Source organism: Artemia sp. Qi Xiang Cuo, chromosome 4 (genome assembly GCF_049724085.1).
Source record: "Artemia sp. Qi Xiang Cuo chromosome 4, ASM4972408v1, whole genome shotgun sequence".
Classification (NCBI taxonomy): Eukaryota; Metazoa; Arthropoda; class Branchiopoda; order Anostraca; family Artemiidae; genus Artemia; species Artemia sp. Qi Xiang Cuo.
The window spans coordinates 16,303,138-16,323,018 of NC_142797.1; the positions used below are offsets into that span (position 1 = coordinate 16,303,138).

Below are 19,881 nucleotides of genomic sequence, written 5' to 3' on the forward strand. Positions count from 1 at the left end.
TTCCAGGTCATGTTAGGGTGTAATATAACTCCCAAAAGCTTTGGCGCGGTATTCATACATGATCTGCTTACCTTCCTGCCATATAACTGAGGGCGAAAGGGGCTTTTTCATGTGAAAACTATGGCCTTGGTTTTCTTGGCTGAAATTGGCAGAGAATATGCTTTAAGAATGCTGGCAGGTTTCTCATCATTTTGTTTGACAATTAGCCCAAATCTTTGGTGGTGTCCCATATTATCAGATCATCTAGAAATTCAACTCTTACAGCAGTGTAAATACTGAAGAAAAGTTCACTTAAGTGTAGTATTCAGAGCAAAGGCCTAAGCGCAGAACCTTATGGTAGACCAGTATCAAGTTGGGTTGCTTCATTTTTCAAGCAAACACCTAGCAATTTCTCTGGAAAACATCTAGCAAATCTTAATCTGGCTTTTGGAGCGTCCATGCTTCAGAACCATATTTGACCATTGTCATAACTGTAGCTTCCAATATTCTAATCTTGGTTTGCAGACTTATCTTCCTATTCTTCCAAACTTTTTTTTATCTGTGAAAAAATACCCTGAGCCTTGGCTATTCTACTTTTCACATCTTCCCTACTCCCACTGTCTTTACTAATTATACTATCAAGGTAAGTGATGCTGTCCACATGATCAATCTTTTCGTTACCCGACGTCACCTTTTCATCTTCACTTATTCATAGCCTTAGTGACTTAGTCCTCTTAACATTAATTTTCAAATCTATTCTAGCACCTTGAACTTGCAAAACTTCTAAAAGTTCATTCATTTTTTCCTCCCCATTTGATTCCGTGTTCTCCCATTGTATTTCCTGTGCTCGTTAAGACAAAGTCCATCAAAATGAGCCATATAAAGGGGGATAGAACACGACCCTGCTTAACTACTGATTTAATACGAAACCTGCTGCTAACCTCATTTTCTACCTTAACCACAGCAGTGTTATTCTAGTACATATCAATAATCACTTTAATGTATTTGTCTGGTATACCATAAAAGGGTAAAACCTTCGCTAAAGCTTTCTACCTGGGACCCTTTCTATTTGCTCCTGTAACTGTAAATAAAATTCATCCGAGTCACATGTATATCCGTCAGTTGGTTTTACAGGGACATGCTTCCTACCCCTGGGATGTGAGTTTATGAAACTCCTAATAAACCCAGATAGAATCGTCTGAATTCGTTAGTCAAAATGTCGATACGATAGTTATTTTTTAACGTAGTAACATTCCAAGTTCCAATTTTCGTATTCTTTAAATCATCGAAACTATTTTGGCCTCAGGAAAAGCAATGTTCCTGGGTACCAGTGCAGGGCAGGACCAACACATCTTCTCAAGTCTACACCGAAGCGCTTACGTCGGCTTGGAACCGGACAGCAAGAAGTCCCTGGAAGCTCCATTATGAATGGAGGCTATGTGCAATCCTGGGCCCATCTTGGTCACAACATGGTTTTCAGCGCTTGTTGGTGCTCTTCTATCAAAAAGAGTCGAAATCCTGCACAGACTGTCTCAAGCCTATTACCCCCGACTTATTGTATTTTCATGCCTACAAGTATTATGCTACTACGGGGAGGCAACCCGAAGTAGATAAATTAGCTAGGAAGAGATTTTCCAAACCAAAACGCGCGCCAAAAAGAATAATCAGAATCCCGTGCGAATGCTGTGTCGTCTACTAGACTATAAATTTCCTCGAGTGACGCCACTCCTCAAGTGGGAACATAGTATATATATATATATATATATATATATATATATATATATATATATATATATATATATATATATATATATATATATATATATATATATATATATATATATATATATATATATATATATATATATATATATATATATATATATATATATATATATATATATATATATATATATATATATATATATATATATATATATATATATATATATATATATACTATATATATATCTGTGTTCTTCCACTGCGAGATATAACGCAAGTGTGAGTGTATGCAGGAAAAGCATCCGCACCATGAAACTTTGACATTTTATGGTATCTCCAAATCTCTTTTGTTTTCTGTGTAGTTTTCTTCTTTTTAGATTTTTTTTTTACGACCCTGCCTCTCCAATATCGACCTCATTCTCATCCAAAACTCTAGGAAAATTAGAAAGCTTTTATGTTCTGTTTTTTTAAACTGCAACGATTGATTTTGTGGAAAGATAAGATTTATTAATGTGAAATCCGACTTTTTTCAAATTTCAAACATGAATTGTATGTTCTTTTTTTAGGTAAATTAAAATGTCAGCACTTAAAGCGATGAAAAAATCACTTGAATTAAAGCCTGTAAATCTTACCAAAGATTTTGTCCGCTATGCAAGAAAACCAACTTGGATGCCAACTGCAAAAAGTAAGCTGTTCCGTATTCCTAAGAAACCAGTGATACCAGAAGATGAAAAACTGGAAATATACCGCCTTGAACGCATCTATAGAACGAACATGAAATCAATTAGGATGTTTTTGTCTTCTGAACAGGAAAAAGTTGTGGCTGCCAGTTCCATTGGCTCAGATTTCTTAAATCAACTTGAGGAGGATCACTTAAAAGCGCTGGAGTTTAACAGGTATGAATTAAAGAGAATAAGAATTTTATAACAGTGACGATTTAATGTGGAAGAATAGGGATTAACAACTGCTAGTGTCTATTGTAGCGTAGTGTCGGGCGACTTCATCAAACTACGTACAAACTACTACTGCTTACAACTCAGTGTAGCACCATGCTGCCAGAGGCCAAGACAGCTACATGCACTCCTTCTCCATCCCAATCTCTTCAAAGTTTTCCTCTTTATCCCCTCCCAAGACGTTCCAATCCATTTAAATCCTTATTTACGCCGAAGAGGACGATCCTGAACTTTGTGTCATCCTTAATCTGAACGTGTCCTAGCCTTATCAACCTTCTTTTCATTATAGCCCAAGGGAGTGGGATAGAACCACATTTTTCGTGTTGCTTACTGTTTAAAATACGGTCTATCAAATAGGTACCAAAAACTATCTGTAGCCAATTCTTGGGAAAATATCAAGCAGATCTTCCTTCGTCTTCCAAAGCATACACTTTTCAGAATCAGAACCGTGCGTGACCACTGTCATCACTGTAGCTTCCAATATTCTAATTTTTGTTCGTAGATTCATCTTCCTATTTCTTTCAAACTTTTTTCAACTGAGAAAACACCCTGGGGGTTGGGTTTTATACTTTTTACATCTTCACTGGATCCACCATCTTTTCTAAGAACGCTATCCAGGCAAGTGAAATTTCTCATTTCTCATTACCCAACATCACCTATTCACTGTCATTTATTCCTAGTCTAAGTGACTTGGTCTTCTTTACATTAATTTTCAGACCTATTCCTGTACCCTGAACTCTCAAAGCATTCAAACAATCATTCATTTTTATAACGTTTTTATTTACGACAAACATATAACCTAATCTTCCCATTTGACTCCCTGCTCTCCCCTAGTCTTTGCTGTGTCCCTTAGGATGATCAATGATCATCCTCATTACCCTGATTAACTCCTGATTCAATACCAAACCAGCCACTTTGCTTATATCCTATCTTAACCACAGCAATATTGTTCTCGTACATAGCGCTAATCACATTAATGTATGTATCTGGTATACCATATAAGGATAGGGCCTTCATTAGAGCTCTTCTATTTGTCTGAATATTACGCCTTTTATTAATCTATGAAACTGATGCTTAAAGGGGTCTAGTGACTCAGGCACTTCTCAATTATTAATCTAAGAGGGAAAATTTAGCAGATGCCTTTACCCCCCTTCCTAAGACCACACTGTTTTTCTCTTAAAGCTTTGTATACAACATCTCTAAGTCTAAAGCACAATTTATAGAATTAGCAGTATGATCATACCCTATCTCGCCCATTATAAAAACCCGGACCAAGGTGCGAGTGCTCCAGAGAACGTTTTTGCAGATAGAAACATAAGTGGCATTAGATCTTTTCACGGGTACACAAGTCAGATTTCTCTTGGACACGAAACAAGTGGAAACCCCCTATTATGAATAATGCAACTTTGTAACCATTTCTCATTGATTGACGGAAACAGACTAACCCGCTAATGCAGAAAGAAGTGGGAGGAGCTTTTTGTTCGTACCGAGAATGAAGACCAGAAATGATCTGCGATAAACTTACTGGATAATTCTATAAACTGTGGTCTAAAGTAACATCACACGTAATAATTTTCTTCCTACTGAAACCAAGCTTATGCCTCTATAATTACCCACTCACGTGCTGGACCCAAAGCTGGTCATCCTATTCTTTCAGATACTTTAAGATGCAGAGAAGGGCAGAAAAAGTAATTTCAAAGAAAATACAGTATTTGCTATAATTAATTTATAGCCTACTGCAGTTGGATTAAAGCTGGAATTTCTTTGCAAGTGTTTATTAATTAGTATTTTTTCTTCAAGAATTATTTAAGCCAAAATCCAGCCAGTATAAATTAGGCCTAGGTTAAATTGGGAAAATCTCGGTAGGCTAGGTGGGCTTGTGGGATTTAAGCTTGTCTAAAGTCATGTTTAAAGTCGCCAGAGGCTAGATAGTGTTGGTATTTTCTCGGAACCTTCGCTAATTTCCACTCTTATAGTTTCCCACGCTGTTTGAGAACAAAATTTAAAGATAGAAATTGGGCTGTACAACAGAGGTTGTTTACTATATGCAGGGTGTCTTCAACGCAATCCTCTCTTAAACCATCTGTGACTTATCTTTTCTAATTTAGATCTAAATTAAATTCTAAGTATAAATTCTTCTTTATAAATTATCGTTGATTTTTACGACAAATTATCGTGGAACTCCTGCTGGAAGTGTGAAGACACCAAGACAGGAAAATGTGTGGAGATACCAAGGCACCACGAAGACACCAAGGAGGTTTAAAAAAAAAATTCAAAGATATTTTCACGACCACAAGTCAACATTGCATGCCAACCTTTGCTCCCCTAAGAGAAAATTTTGACAGGAAAATATATGGAGATACCAAGGCACCACGAAGTCACCAAGGAGGTTTAAAAAAAAAAAAATAAAAGACCACAAGTCAACATGTCACACAAGTCAAAGACCACATGACCACAAGTCAACATTGCGTGCCAACCTTTGCTCCCCAAAGAGAAAAATTTGACAGGAAAATATATGGAGATACCAAGGCACCACGAAGACACCAAGGTGGTTTAAAAAAAAAAACAAAGACCACAAGTCAACATGTCACACAAGTCAAAGACCACACGACCACAAGTCAACATTGCGTGCAAACCTTTGCTCCCCCAAGAGAAAAACTTGACAGGAAAATATATGGAGATACCAAGTTTTTTATTGTTTAAAAAAATAAAGTTGTGAGACAGAGTCAAGCTTTAGCGTAAAGAGCGAGGCGTTGAGGAGGGGACGGCCCCTTTCATATACGGAATAATTTCTGTTCTTTTTAATTTTTAATTTCGATCCTTAATTTAATTTTAAAAAAATTTTTTTTTTTATTTAATTTCTGATCGTTTTTTAGTTAATGCAGCTTTTATTTTGGCTCACCGTCATTGAATAAGTAAACAAAATTCTGCATAAAATTTTTACTTTTCTTTTGCTAAATGGCTGTCTCTAAATTTGTTTCTGACGTGATTTACAAATTAACTTACGTAACGAAATTCTATATTCGTATATTTTTCTTCTGGCAAAAAATACAAAGTTGCAGATTTTTGCAGATATGAGCTTGAAACCTATGTAATAGGGTTTTCTGATACGCTGAATCTGGCGGTGTGATTTTCATTAAAATTCTTTCACTTGTAGGGGATGTTTTCCCCCTCTTTAAAAAAACAGGTAAATTTTCTCAGGCTCATAGCCTTTGATGAGTAATACTAAACTTAATAAAATTTATATATTTAGAATCAGCATTATAGGCCCATTCTTTTGATACATTTATTGACATCAAAATTCCGTTTTTAAAAGTTTCGATTACTATTGAACCGTATCGCTTGTTTTTTTTTAGTGTTTTTTTTTTATTATGTATATGTTATTACGTATATGAGGGGGTTCGCCCCTTAGTCAATACGACACTCTTTACGTTAAAAGTTAAAACAAATTTAATTCACAAACCCCTGAATCACAAAGGCCGTCTAATTAGAATATATAGCTCTGTTGAAAGCACTAAAAACAACTGTAGCGTTAAGAGCGAGGTATTGACTTGGGGGAGAACCCCCTCATATACTTAATAATTTCTGTTCGTTTTAAGTTCTAATGTTGCTTCTTACTTTCAGTTGAAAAAACTTGTTTTTTTTAAATTTAATTTCTGATCGTTTTTTAAATAATGCTGGGAAATCCGGCGCCCCCTTCATAGAAATGTCCTTTACCCCCAAGAAACATCCTCCACGGAAAGATTCTCCATGGTAACCCCCTCCTCCAGCCCCCCCACCAGAAAAAAATAAGCAATGGGCAAAGATCATAACTTGCAGCCCTTCCCATGGGAACTGTGGGGGATTAAGTCATCCTAAAAGACATATTTATTAGATTTTCGACTATGCTGAACAAAATGGCTATCTCAAAATTTTAATTGGGTGACTTTCATAAAAAAAAATGAGCGTGGGAGGGGGCCCAGTTGCCCTCCATTTTTTGGTCACTTAAAAAGGGCACTAGAACTTTTAATTTCCGTCCCAATGAACCCTCCTAAGATATTCTAGGACCACTGGCTCAATGCGATTACCCCTGAAAAAAAAAAAAAAAAAAAAAAAAAAAAAAAAAAAACACGTATCCGTGATCTTTCTTCTGGCAAAAAAATGCAAAATTCCACATTTTTTTAGATAGGAGCTTGAAACCTTTTAAAGTAGGGTTCTCTGATACGCTGAATATGATGGTGTGATTTTCATCAAGGTTCTATAACTTTTAGGGGGTCTTTCCCCCTTTTTTCGAAAATCAGCCAAATTTTCTCAGGCGCGTAACTTTTGATGGGTAAGACTAAACTTGATGAAACTTATATATTTGAAATCAAAATTAAAATCTGATTCTTTATTGATATATCTATTGGTATCAAAATTCCGTTTTTTAGAGTTTCAGTTACCATTGAGCCGGGTCGCTCCTTACTTACAGTTCGTTACCACGAACTGTTTGAACAATGCTTTTACTGGTGGATTTTTGCAGGAGGAAATATCCTTTAAACTGTCTTGGATTTTTGTCAGAAGTTGAGTTATACTTTTGTCATTATAAGAGTTGTTTTATTGACAAAACGCACTCACCATTAACTAAAAAATCATGATTTGTGCTGCGAGTTTTTAAAAAGGGGATAAATTTTGTTCGAGACAGCTACGTTTTCTTGCGCACAGGGGGAGGGGGAGAAGGGCGGGTAGAAGGAATTGACTCCAAGATTAACCGAAGACTGTACCTCTAATGTTTAAGGTGTATGTTCCCAAGGACATCCACAAGAGAAAGCAGAGATTCCTTACCCATAAAAACAAAATTATAGATAAATATAATGTTTTGCAGCATTTTTAAAGGACATGACCCTCCTTTGACAAACAAAAAGAGGTAGGGGGCAAGAGGGCTTACTATAGAAATAGGTGCTATTCAAGCGGTAGGGAAGAAAAGTAACTACTTAATAAACACGCTTCTTGGTGAATTTAAAAACACTACGCAATACATTATAAACAATAAAAACACATTAAACAATCATAAATATAAGTGCTGGTGCTTGTCTTTTATTTTAAATGTTCATTAGCCCGCTCAAAAATATTTACCTCTTTAAGTGTTACTGGATATTGACCATTTAAACAATCAAAATTTACTTTAGGATATTTTCCCCCCTCCCCACCCCCATTAACTGCCAAATTATGCAAATATGTCTTACTGACATCCCTTGCCATGGGTTTGTGAACTTTTTCCGAACTTCATCCCCCCTCACCTCTTGGAAATCCTTGGTCTCTGTTTCATGCACGTCGAGTTTCTCCTCCTATGCCCCCAATCCTATGATTGGTTCGAATTTTAACTAAGCGTAGGCTTTTCAGCCCAGTTGCCTCCCATTGGGTAGACATGCCTCTTTAGATGCGCTGTGAGAGTTGTATACATCTCGAAAGTTCAGGAATCCCACTCCCAAACTCCCCTCCCTCCTCCCCTTGTTGGCTTTCCCGTCTTGAAACAGTTTCTGATCACACACCTGTATATGTCTACGGTATTGCACAAGCGTGATATGTGGTACGGCTATGAAAACAAGTCAATACCATAGACATATAAGTTTTTCCTTACCATACAAAAATGTCCTGTATGTGATTATTATTTCAATTATTTGATTTCAATTGAGCTGTAAAGTCTACATTTAAAAGCTATAATAATAATAATTTATTTTATAGCCCTATGAATAGATCGCCAGATGTTTCTGTTGGTCCAGGGTTAGAAGCTCCTTCTAGTCACTGGGTAATCTTGGGTTGAACTCCAATGCCAGCAGCAGTTTCTTCAACCAATTATCTCTAATTATCTTTTTTTCAGGTTCTTCTAGGAGCATTTTTGAGCACAAAATTTTACTTTTGGTTACTTCGCCCTTCTTTTATTAAAAAAAGAGAAAATAGAATCGGCCCAGAAAGACTCTTTGGAAACAGCGGGATTTAAAATATGTTTTTTTGAAGTATGCAGTTTCCAAGTAGAAATTTTTAACTTGAAAAAACTTTTTCAAGTTAATTTTTAACTTGAAAGTTTATTCTTTTAATTGAAATTATTCTTTTAACTTGAAATTTATGAAATTTAATTGAAATTTTATGAAATATAGAAAAAAATTTTTAACTTGAAAAATTTTAACTTGAAAAAACTTTTTAGGCACGAAAATGAGCGAATTGGGAAACTACGTGAAGAGAGATACACCCGTATGTTGGAAGAACAGAGAGAAAAAACTTTGGAAGCAAAACAAAAATTCATTGAGAGGACTGACAAGAGAATCAAGGAATACACTAAAATGGTCGAGGAACTGGAGGTATTGTCAAGTGTTTTTTCTTGGCAATGCTGTTATTATTTTTTTATGCCCATGAACCATCTTAGACTTATTCATACCTGGATACTTTGATTTCTCTATGTTTTTCTTTAGGCTGGTTCAAAATTATGAATTTTCTGAGGCCGTATTATATTTCTGTCAATGTTGCCACGTTGAACCGTGAAAATTAATAAGCAAAACTAATTATTGAATTGAAAATTTTTTTTCATTTACAGAAATTTAAATATAAATAGTCTATTGATTCTCAAAGACAATTAAACATTCAAAGAAAAGCTACCCCTTCTTAAGCTGTTTAGTGCGTGCCATATGTTTAAGCGTTTTTTTTGCTGCTTTTTCTGCCGATTTTTTTTTTAATTTGGCGCCCGCTACTAGTGAAAATTACATAACTAAATTCTAGAAATCTTTTTGAATAGTAATTGATTTCCCGAATTTTTTTTATATGATATATGGGGTTGTTTAAGTTTCCCCTTGAAAAAATGAAAACAATCATATTTCATTGTCATTGCCCTTGGTAATTTAGATGCCAATATACGTCACAACAATTTACCGGGTTAAAACAATGGTTTGCTCCAATGTTTGGGGCTAAGATTTTCTATTAACCTGAATTCATTTTTAAATCCATATGCCCAAGTTCATACCGGTCTCTAGCACTTCTACTACTGCCGAGGGGTAAGGGGTTTAAGTCAAGACGCCCTTTCCTCCAAAATAGGCTATTATCTTTTATTGTGATCAGAAATTTCATTGGGATAATTATTCGATTTTTAATGCAAAATTTCCGAAAGGATTTTGCTGAAACATTGTTTGGTAAATTCATCCCAAGAGTGCCTCTCTGAAATTGACAATGCTGGCCCATACCCATGGTTAGAAAAACCTACAGAAACAAATCAGTTAATAGAAAAACCACAAATTAAGTGCTATAGTCTTACCATAAATATACTGATCAAGAAAAATTGTGAGCCCCAAAGAAGATTAAGAAAAAGACAAACTGTTTTAACAAACATTGCCATCTTTTATAGTTTAGATTTTTATTGTTGATTTTGTTTCATAGAAGGACAAAAGCCCATCTGTTTTTTTATAAAGCAGAAACGTAGATGTCGCTAATAGTGTTTGTCATAGAATAGAATTTTATTTTAAAAATTTCTTTCACAGCAGGTTTACCGAATTTGAATTTTACGTAAAAAAAAGCACTATATATATACATATATATATATATATATATATATATATATATATATATATATATATATATATATATATATAATATATATATATATATATATATATATATATATATATATATATATATATATATATATATATATATATATATATATATATATATATATATATATATATATATATATATATATATATATATATATATATATATATATATATATATATATATATATATATATATATATATATATATATATATATATATATATATATATATATATATATATATATATATATATATATATATATATATATATATATATATATATATATATATATATATATATATATATATATATATATATATATATATATATATATATATATACATATATATCATCAAAAGAACGTGACGTTCACGTCAAACATAATTCATTTTAAAAAAATTACATGAAAAAGGTCAACACTTAATTAGAAAGTCAAAAATAAATACAAAATAGGAAACAATAAAATTAATGAAAATACATAAGAAAAAGATGAGTCAAAAATTTAGTTAAAAAGTTAAAAAAAAATACATAACAGTAAAATTTAAGACTAATTTTCCTGGCTATTGTATAACTCAACAAAACTCGGAACAAAACTCTTCCGATATCTTTCGTGTTTAGCTGGGATGGGAGTCAGTTTGGGGACTTTATGAGATTTTTTACGGGAAGGTCTGTTGTGGCCGGGAAGGTAGGGTTCGGGGATGATGGAACGTAATCGAGCAACAGACAGGGTCTTGGTACCGAAACGAAGGCATAGGAGGTTCCTTCTCTCGGCCAACGTGGTGAGCTTGAACTTACCTAGTAGATAACCGTAAGTTCAAGCTCATTACGTTGGCCGCGAGAAGGATAGTTGCTCATCTCCATAGATATTTTTGCCTGGCTAATATTTCTCTGTTATCAATTTTCATAACAATAGATACATAAAACGGAATTTGGATAACAATAGATACATAAAAAAATTGGCTTTTTCTGCTGATTCCAAATTTGTTTAATGTTACCCATCAAAAGCTATGAGCCTGAGAAACGTTGCCTGATTTTTGAAAAAAAAGGGGGAAACACCCCCAAAAAGTCACGGGATCTTAATGAAAATCGCACCATTAGATTCAGCATATTATAGAACCCTACTGAAGTGATTTCATGCTCTCATCTGATATAATGAGAAATATTGAAATTTTTTCCAGAAGAAAGATCACGGATGTATGTTTATTTATTTTTGTTTGTTTGTTTTGTTCTTCCAAGGGATGATTGTATCGAAGCAACAGTCCTAGAAGATCAAGAGAAGGCTCTATTGGACGGAAATTAAAAGTTCTAGTGCCCTTTTTAAGTGACGAAAAAAAAAAATTAGAAGGCAACCAGCCCCCATCCCACGCCCTTTTTTCAATATTCATAAAAATTTTGAGATAGCCATTTTGTTCAACATTGTTGAAAGGTTCAATAATTTTGCCTTTGGAAATGCCATGGCCCCCTAAAGCTCCCGGGGAAAGGGCTGCAAGTTATGAAATTCGCCTATTGTTTACATATAGTAGCCTTTTTGTTATTGGGAAGTAGACAGACAGTTTTTTTTTTGGGGGGGGGGGGGGGTCTGCGGGGAAACTGACGTCAATATTGAAGGGCTTATAGCTAAGCTACTTTTAAAATTTCTGAAAACTTGTTTTTAAAATAACATTTTATTATTAAGACTAAATAAAATAATAATTACTATTCCTGAATCAGCTTCAAATGACTATTTATTCTCACTAGCCAGAAACATGCTTTTAAAATTTTGGTGACTATTGGCTGTTTCGAGCCTTTTCAGCCCTTTAAGACTTCAAAATGGAATTTGCCCCAGAAACAATTATTGAATTATAAAACAGCATAAAAAGGCATCGAGTGGTATATTCACTTTCATCCTAGCTAAATTTTGTTGTAAACTGAAAATTTACCTGAGGGGGGGGGGGGGAGGGGAGTCTGGGGGTGAGCTTTCCAGTGGAAATTCTACACGGGATAACTTCTTAGTATTCATATACAAATTAATTTTACTTATCTTAGTTTCTCTTTGTTGACTTAATTTTACATATGGAGATGTTCTGGGGGAATCTTCCGGAAAAATTTTCAGTGGGGTTAGAATTCTCTTGAGGATTTTGCTGTAGAGGAGGGGGTATATTCCGCGGCAGGAATTCTCATTGGGAAATTATCACCAGGAGAAATTCTCCTCGTGGAACGTTCTGCGAGGGAAACTTTCCATGGGGGGGGGGGATTTACGGGTAAATATTCTGCATTGATGGGATTTCTGGCAAACCTGAAAAAACGATCAGAAATAAATTAAATAACCGCTCTTTTCTTTTCTCAAATAAAAGTATGTTGAGGAGAATTTTTCAGGCGGAATTGTCCGCAAGAAATTTTATGGGCTGAATTTGCAGCAAGGATGGAATTGTCTGGGAGTAATTTCTCAGGGGGTGTGATGATTTTGCACGGGGGAACTTTCAATGGAGGAATTTGTTTTGTAGGGACGGGGAAATTTGCCATGGAGAGGAGGTGGACTTCCCGGCATTAACTGAAAAAGGATCAGAAATTAAATTTAAAAAAAAAACAAGTTTTTTCAACTGAAAGTAAGGAGCAACTTTAAAGTTAAAACGAATAGAAATTATACTATATATGAAATGGGCTGCCCCCTCCTCATCATCCTGCTCTTTACGCTAAAGTCTGACTTTTGTCCCAATTCTTTAAGAAAGACTTGCAGCACAAGGGCCGTTTAGTAAGAAACAGAAGCTCTTTTAAAAGTACTAAAAAGCTTTAGTGTAAAGAGCGGTTATGGAAGAGGGGCATCCTATTTCATACACGGAAAAATTTCTGTTCGTTTAAGTTTTAACGTTGCTCCTTATTTTCAGTTGAAAAAACTTGTTTTTAATATTTGTTGGAGATGGGTTTATTCGACGCCAAGTTTATGTATAAAATGAAGCAGTGCTGCCTCGTTGGCAATTAGTCGAAAATCACAGATATTACTTTCATTTCTCAATTCGGTATTCAGTCTAATTCGTTTAGTCTAATTAGTTTCGTTTAGCTTACCTATTGTTTGGTGTTTTTTTTTTATTAATTTCCGCCCCTCCCTCGAAATGCCTTCTTTTCTAATATAAGTCATAGCGTAAATGCCTGGTATTAACAATTTGCGATGCTGTGCCGATGGAACTGACCAGATTTTTTTCTGAGAGAAATATAAGAGTCCATATTCTTCGAACTGGGTCAAAACTATCGGGTATTTTTGGGTCAAAATGCACAATTTTCTCGAGGAATTTTTTCTTTATTATTTTTGGTGTTTTGAACCTTTTTTTTTGTGTGTTTGTGTGTGTTTTGGGGTAGTAGTGAGAGAAGCATTATCAATCGATGAGATTGATTCAATGATTGTTTTGATATTTAGAATCAGGCAGAACGAAGGTTAGAGCATGCTATTTTCTTTGATACTCTTTTTATCCTCTTTGTTTATTTTTTTTAGTATTTTATTTTCTCTTGGTTGATTGTGAGTGTAGACATTAGCTTTTTTTCAGAAAGGGGTTGTAACTTCAATGGTGGTAACTTTACGGCAATGACTGTAATTTTGATTAGTTAAATAACGGTTCTGGGGAAAAAATTGCCGTTTTGATTCTTGTACTCTGTATTATTTCTGAAACAAGTCTATGGGTATTTAGACCATAAATAGAAAGATATTTGATGTTTTAAAGCCACCATGACCACGGCTACAAAAAGTAAAATTGAAAAAAAAACTCGCACACATTCAACATTTTTCTATTACATGTTGATTTTTTTAATGAAAATGTAGGTATTTTTTAATAGAAAAGTGTGTTAAATTTCTCTTTTTTAAATTCATCCAGTGCCAAAATAAATCTAGACTTCGTACCGTCTTGGAAACCTTATGCTATTTTAGGGTTGCAAAATCCACTTGAAGCATACGCTATTTTAGAAGCTTCTATTCTTATGCTAGTAATGAGTAAAATAATCAGTCTGTAGGAATAAGGATACAGTCCTAGCCACTGTGGCCAGTTGCTATTAGATGCTTGCCACGCTAAGTATATGATTCTAATAGAATATACTATGATATGATATAATTTATTAACACTAAAAGCCCTACTGGGCCATGGTTAGTACACAATACACTTCAAAAATAATAAATGTAAACGCCCTTATTATAAACAAAACAAAAATAAAATAAAAATAAATCTAAAGAATATGATCTCTATGCTCCATGCCCAGTCCAACAAACCTTCCCAAATTCTTTATCCCCCCAAAAATTCTATCTCTTAATATATTACCCACCCATTTTTCCCTTTCGAACCACCCCGGAAAAATTCACTCTCTCAAACCTCTTAACTCCGTACATAAACATCAAACCTGAATTAAATCATCATTTTCGTCCCCACACAAAATAGGGACAAAAATAGGGACAAGCCTTCGACTATGCTAAGCTCAAAAATATAATCTAAATTCCTTTTTTCACTAATCTGATAAAGGGAAAATCTATTTCCTATCTGTGACTCAAACGCAGAAGATATAGGTGTTTTGGAATTTTCAAGACTTTAATTTTAATAGCTCAGAAAAAGTATTCTGATTCAGTTTTATTTCTGAATTCAGAAATACAATTATATTCTTCTGGCGTCCGTAGGAGCGTACTTATGATTGGTTAAAGCTTATTGCCTGAAATTCGAGAAAATCATCAGACCAGTTGTGTAATTTTGTCAATATCCTGAGGGGGGGGGGAACTTAGTTGGAGCCAATTTTCCCAAATCAAGTGAAACCTGACCGTGAAAACTGAAAAATGAGCCGTGTAGTACTATAAAGGTAAACATAAACTAAAGAAAACTGACCCGTTTCTGTGGATGCTTGAATTATGCAGGCTGATTTTACTTTTGCCAAGATCTTGAAGAAACCAAATTTCAGCTGAGGGGGGGGGGAGGGGGTAGCTGGGGTCTGAGGACGACAAACCGAGGTCTGGGAGGGTCAGTTGTCCCCCTGTCCCATAGAAAATTACGCCTCTGCATAAGACCTAAAAGACTATTCTGCAAAAACTGTGAATGTTAGAAAAATCTAATAATTTTTTAATTTGTATGTGAAACTGCCTTAGAAAACGTCCCTAAATCATAAAATTATTAATTATTCTTATTTTTAAGCTATAACAAGAATGAGCTAGAATTTACAGACAATGCCTTGATTGCTCTGAGGCGCAAATCTTTTTAATTTTATTCTTATATGTAATTCTAATAGAAATTTTGTACGGAATTACAAGATGCACTTCGAATTTGCCATCGCAAATAATCTTCGCAAAAAATCTAAAACACCTAAATTTTGTGAAAAAAAATGAATGCCCGAAAATTATGGTGATAGGAACATCTTGATTTTGTATTCGAATTAACTGTAAAAATTTGCGCTAGAAAGTTTGAATTAAATTTTGCGCTAGAGAATTAAAATCAAGTTGCTATCAAGCCATGGCTAAGTGGAGATAAAGCCAAGACAGAAAGTCTGTGTGAGGGGCAAATCTGGCATAAGCCCTTTTTAGGATTGTATAGAAATGATGTAGTTTCACTTGTTGATAGATAAGTCTATCATCCATCCGTCCACACATCCATCCTTGGACAGAACTAAATAATTACTGCCCAAAAATTGTGGTGATAGAAAATGTTTTATTATATTCGAATTAGCTGTAAAAATTTGTGCTAGAAAATTTGAATTAAATTTTGCGCTAGAGAATTATAATCAAGTTGCCATCAAGCAATGGCTAATTGGAGATAAAGCCAAGACAGATAGTCTGAGTTAGGGGCAAATCTGGCATAAGTCATTTTGCAAGCCGATCTCAAATTGGGTGTTTCCACATTGTAAGTGGTGTTGAAGGTTAATGTCCATTATGTTTGAGCTGTTTTGTGTTTGGTCAATTTCATTTTCGAAAAAACCGATTCGCAGGGGTAAGTTGAACCAAAAGCGCTAACAACTTTTTGTGCCAAATTTCTTGAATTGGATAGTTTTTCTTATGTGACGTACATGTTAAAAAAAATCTATTTTTGATTCTGACTTTTCAAACATGCGTTTTAGTTCATTATTGCACTGTATGTCAATCAGATCCATTTGGAGATATTCTGCGATAGACTCAATTTCAATATATAAAGGAGATGAATATATTTCAAAAATTTTGGTGTTTCTTTTCCAACTCTTAATTATTGAATCGGCTTTCAAAAGCATCTACAAGCTTTCTTATTTCTTCCGCATATTTTATATAATTGTTACATTTTGATTTCTTAAATTCTTTCAACATTGGAAAGTGGCGAGCATTATTAATTTTCCACTGTGATTCAAATAACAATGGTTCAATTCAAATGACAATGTTTCAATAACAAATGATTCAATTCTTTCAACAATGGAAAGGGGTGAGCATTATTAATTTTCCATTGTGATTCAAATGACAATGGTTCAATTCAAATGACAATGGTTCAATAACAAATGATTCAATTCTTTCAACAATGGAAAGTGGTGAGCATTATTAATTTTCCATTGTGATTCAAATAACAACACTTTCTTCTGAAATGCTCTGATGTGATTAAATGTATCGACTATGAGGTTATCTTTTCCTTGCAATGAATATTTAATTTATTGAGTTTGTTGACAATATCCACTAAAAAGCATGAATCCAATAACCATTCATCATTTCTTAATTCTGGCAAGGACCTTTGTTTGTCATTCGTAAATCAATTTCTTCCCGTAACTTATAAAATTGCTGTAAACATCTTCCACGACTTAACCGTCTGACGCGACTGAGATACACAACGTCAACGTATTCAGAGTCTAATTCTTTCAGAAAATCTTAAATTGTCGATGCGCAAGTGCATGTGATCGAATGTAATTCACTGTTTTGATAACTCTTCTTGCATAACGTGATACATCGATACTACATGGGCTATACAACATAATAATATAATACTTGGGCTATATACATGGATAAACTGCATTGCTAAGAGTGAAACATCGAATCTCTGTTGTTCCAAGATGGCGCTCATCATGAGGGCGCAGAATATAAAAGTGTGAAGAATCTCGCGGGTCGCAAAAATATTTACAGCGAGTCGCATTCGGGCCACGGGTTGGCCACCCCTGTGTTAGACAATGATATGTATGTGTTTTTTAATTAATATTTATATATTTATGTGCATGAGTGGATTCATAACAGTGAGCTGTAATTCGAGTAACATCCATATGGATGACATATTTTTGTAATTCTCGGAAGCCCTTTTTTCTTGCCTGTCTGAAAGATTTGGAAACTGTGCTGCGTGTAGGTACATATACGTCTGATCCCTCGAGGGGGAGGGGGGTTAACAACGTGACAGGAATCTTGTCTTTTTGACTGGATTTCAATGGAGATAATAGGCTGACACTAAATGGCTCCCAGAATAATGAATAGTAAATTATTTTTCTGGTCGGAAAGTAAATAGTAAATTTTCATTGTTAAAACTTAATTTTTAAATTAATTTATTTTTTATATTTAGAATCAAATTGGAATGTCCAATATATTTTAATCTTATGATTAAGAAAATAAGTATTGAATAGCTATTTAAGCATAAAATATTGTAATCTAAAAGAAATTAAATTAATCGGTCTGTTTGATAGGAAAAAATTATTTGCTGTAACAAACATAAAAGATGCCAAGCCGTGCTTCGGACTTTTAGCTGTTTATTAACCTACTTTTTTTTTCTTGAAGACATTTATCACCGTGGAGAGCCAAGAAAAAAGCATGGTAGATTTTGTAGATCTAAGTTTTGTATTCGAGCGTAGGGATCTGTGTTTTCCCGACAGTTTTTGATCAAATAATAGAATCTAAAAAGACATGTTGATTTCCTTGTTTAAAACAAGTCTGTTTTCTAAAATAAAATAATGTCATCTAAAAAATGATTATATCCATTGGTTTTATAAGAATGAGCAAGAATTTATATAACAATCGTGTTTCGGGATTTCATTCGAGATTTTAGCATTATATACCAAACGCTGCCTCGAGATTTTATCGGATTATTACCTTGCTTTTCATTGAAGGATATGTCGAAGACGGTAATTACTGCAGGTAGCATAAAGCATTTGAAAAAGCCTTAGAAAATCTGGTAGAACCAAATATTATATTCACATATAGAGATATGTCTTTTCCTGACATTTTTTATAGAATAATTTAGTATAAAAAGACAGATTTTAATCAATATATTTGTCTGTATAAGAAAGTCTCTTTCCTAATTTAAAATATATCATCTACAAAAAATATGATTGTTCTATAAGAATGAAAAACAATCGCAATAGCGAAAATGCTCCGGAATTTCAGTCGGGATTTTGTCTTAAAATGCCATTCTGTGCAACGGGTTTTCATCTGTTTATTAACCTGCTTTATCTTGAAGGAGATGTCGAAGACGCTAATTAATGCAGATAGCCTGGAAAAAGCGATTGAAGAAGCTTTAGCAAATCCAGTAGATCCGAATTTTGTGCTCACGAAGAATGGAATTAAATATTTGGGAGTTACTGGCTTTGACTCTCCTGTTCAAGTTTTAAAAAAGGATGCACCGCCAAGTTCATTATAAGTATTTTAGAATATAAATGTTTATAAAGAGTGTCTCTATAAATATGCATTATTTAACTTTGTTACATTTGGATTGGTGTATGGATGTGGCTCACCTAACACTTGAGTCGTCAGCAACTTTGGAGTAAATTACTGGTGGACAGAGAACAATTTAGTCCGACTTAGAGTTGTCTTTATTGTGTTTTTAACCAGTAGTGGTAGTTGAAAAAAGGATGGTATTTGAAAAGAAACCGTATTTTGTTAGGTGTACCAAAAGCAGAAAGGAAATTCCCAGAACTTTCTCGGGGCGCGGGGGTGGGGTGGGGGGGGGGGGGGGGTTGCCGCTGAGAATTTAAAAATATGCCTTTAGGTGTGCCAAAACCAGACAGGGAAGTCATCCTCAAAAAGGGTTGTCATCCTTAAAGATATAATTTCCCGACCTTTCAACTACGCTGAACAAAATGGCTATCTCAAAGTTTTGATTGCATCTGCTTGGGGAAATGATGGGCGTGGGGAGGGGCTGGTTGCCCTCCAATCACTTTCAACTATTAAAAAGGGTGCTAGAGCTTTCGATTTTAAATTGAATAAGCCCCTTTCGAAGCTTCTATAACAAATCCTTCTGTGACCTATAAGAGAATTATCATAACTATTGTTTTAGTCAGAGTATAGTTGCCAAAGTTGACCAACTGTTTAAAATAAAGAACGGACAAAGGTTAGAAAGGAGGTATTAATGGATTTTCTCAGGAAGGGTTGTAGCTGAGAATGTAAAAATGTCCCGAAGTTCAACTGAAAAATCCCAAGATTTGAAAAGAATCCCAAGTTATTAAATATTGACAAAAAATATATTTTTTGCACTTTTTGAGGGTCGCATTTAGAATGCCTTCTTTTCCCAAGTTCCTTTCCCAATTTCACCACACTTTGTAAAGTGTGGTTAAATTGGTCTTTTGTACTTATTTTAAGGAAAAATATGTCCAGTAAAAAGAGAAGGCAAAAGATGAATATGTGCTGAAAATTGCTAGAACTTATCAGTTAAGGTAGTTTAGGAGCCTGATTTAAACAAGGTTCTGACTCGAGTTGAGTTTCGTTCTAGCAATTGGAATCGATTAACATAGTTTTAGGAA

General features: G+C 34.3%; 1 protein-coding gene across 2 annotated transcripts in view; it reads left to right on the plus strand.

Annotated features, from left to right (window-relative positions):
* Nucleotides 1–18,814, plus strand: part of mRpS26 (mitochondrial ribosomal protein S26) — a 30,472-nt gene extending 11,658 nt beyond the window's left edge. For both annotated transcript variants that reach the window (XM_089087437.1, XM_089087436.1), the window contains exons 2-4: nt 2,271–2,600; nt 8,821–8,974; nt 18,603–18,814. In XM_089087437.1, coding sequence (XP_088943563.1) covers nt 2,281–2,600; nt 8,821–8,974; nt 18,603–18,782 — 654 coding nt within the window. In that variant the 5' untranslated portion in view covers nt 2,271–2,280 and the 3' untranslated portion in view covers nt 18,783–18,814. The remainder of the gene's footprint in view (nt 1–2,270; nt 2,601–8,820; nt 8,975–18,602) is intronic.
* The last annotated feature ends 1,067 nt before the right edge of the window (nt 18,815–19,881 follow it).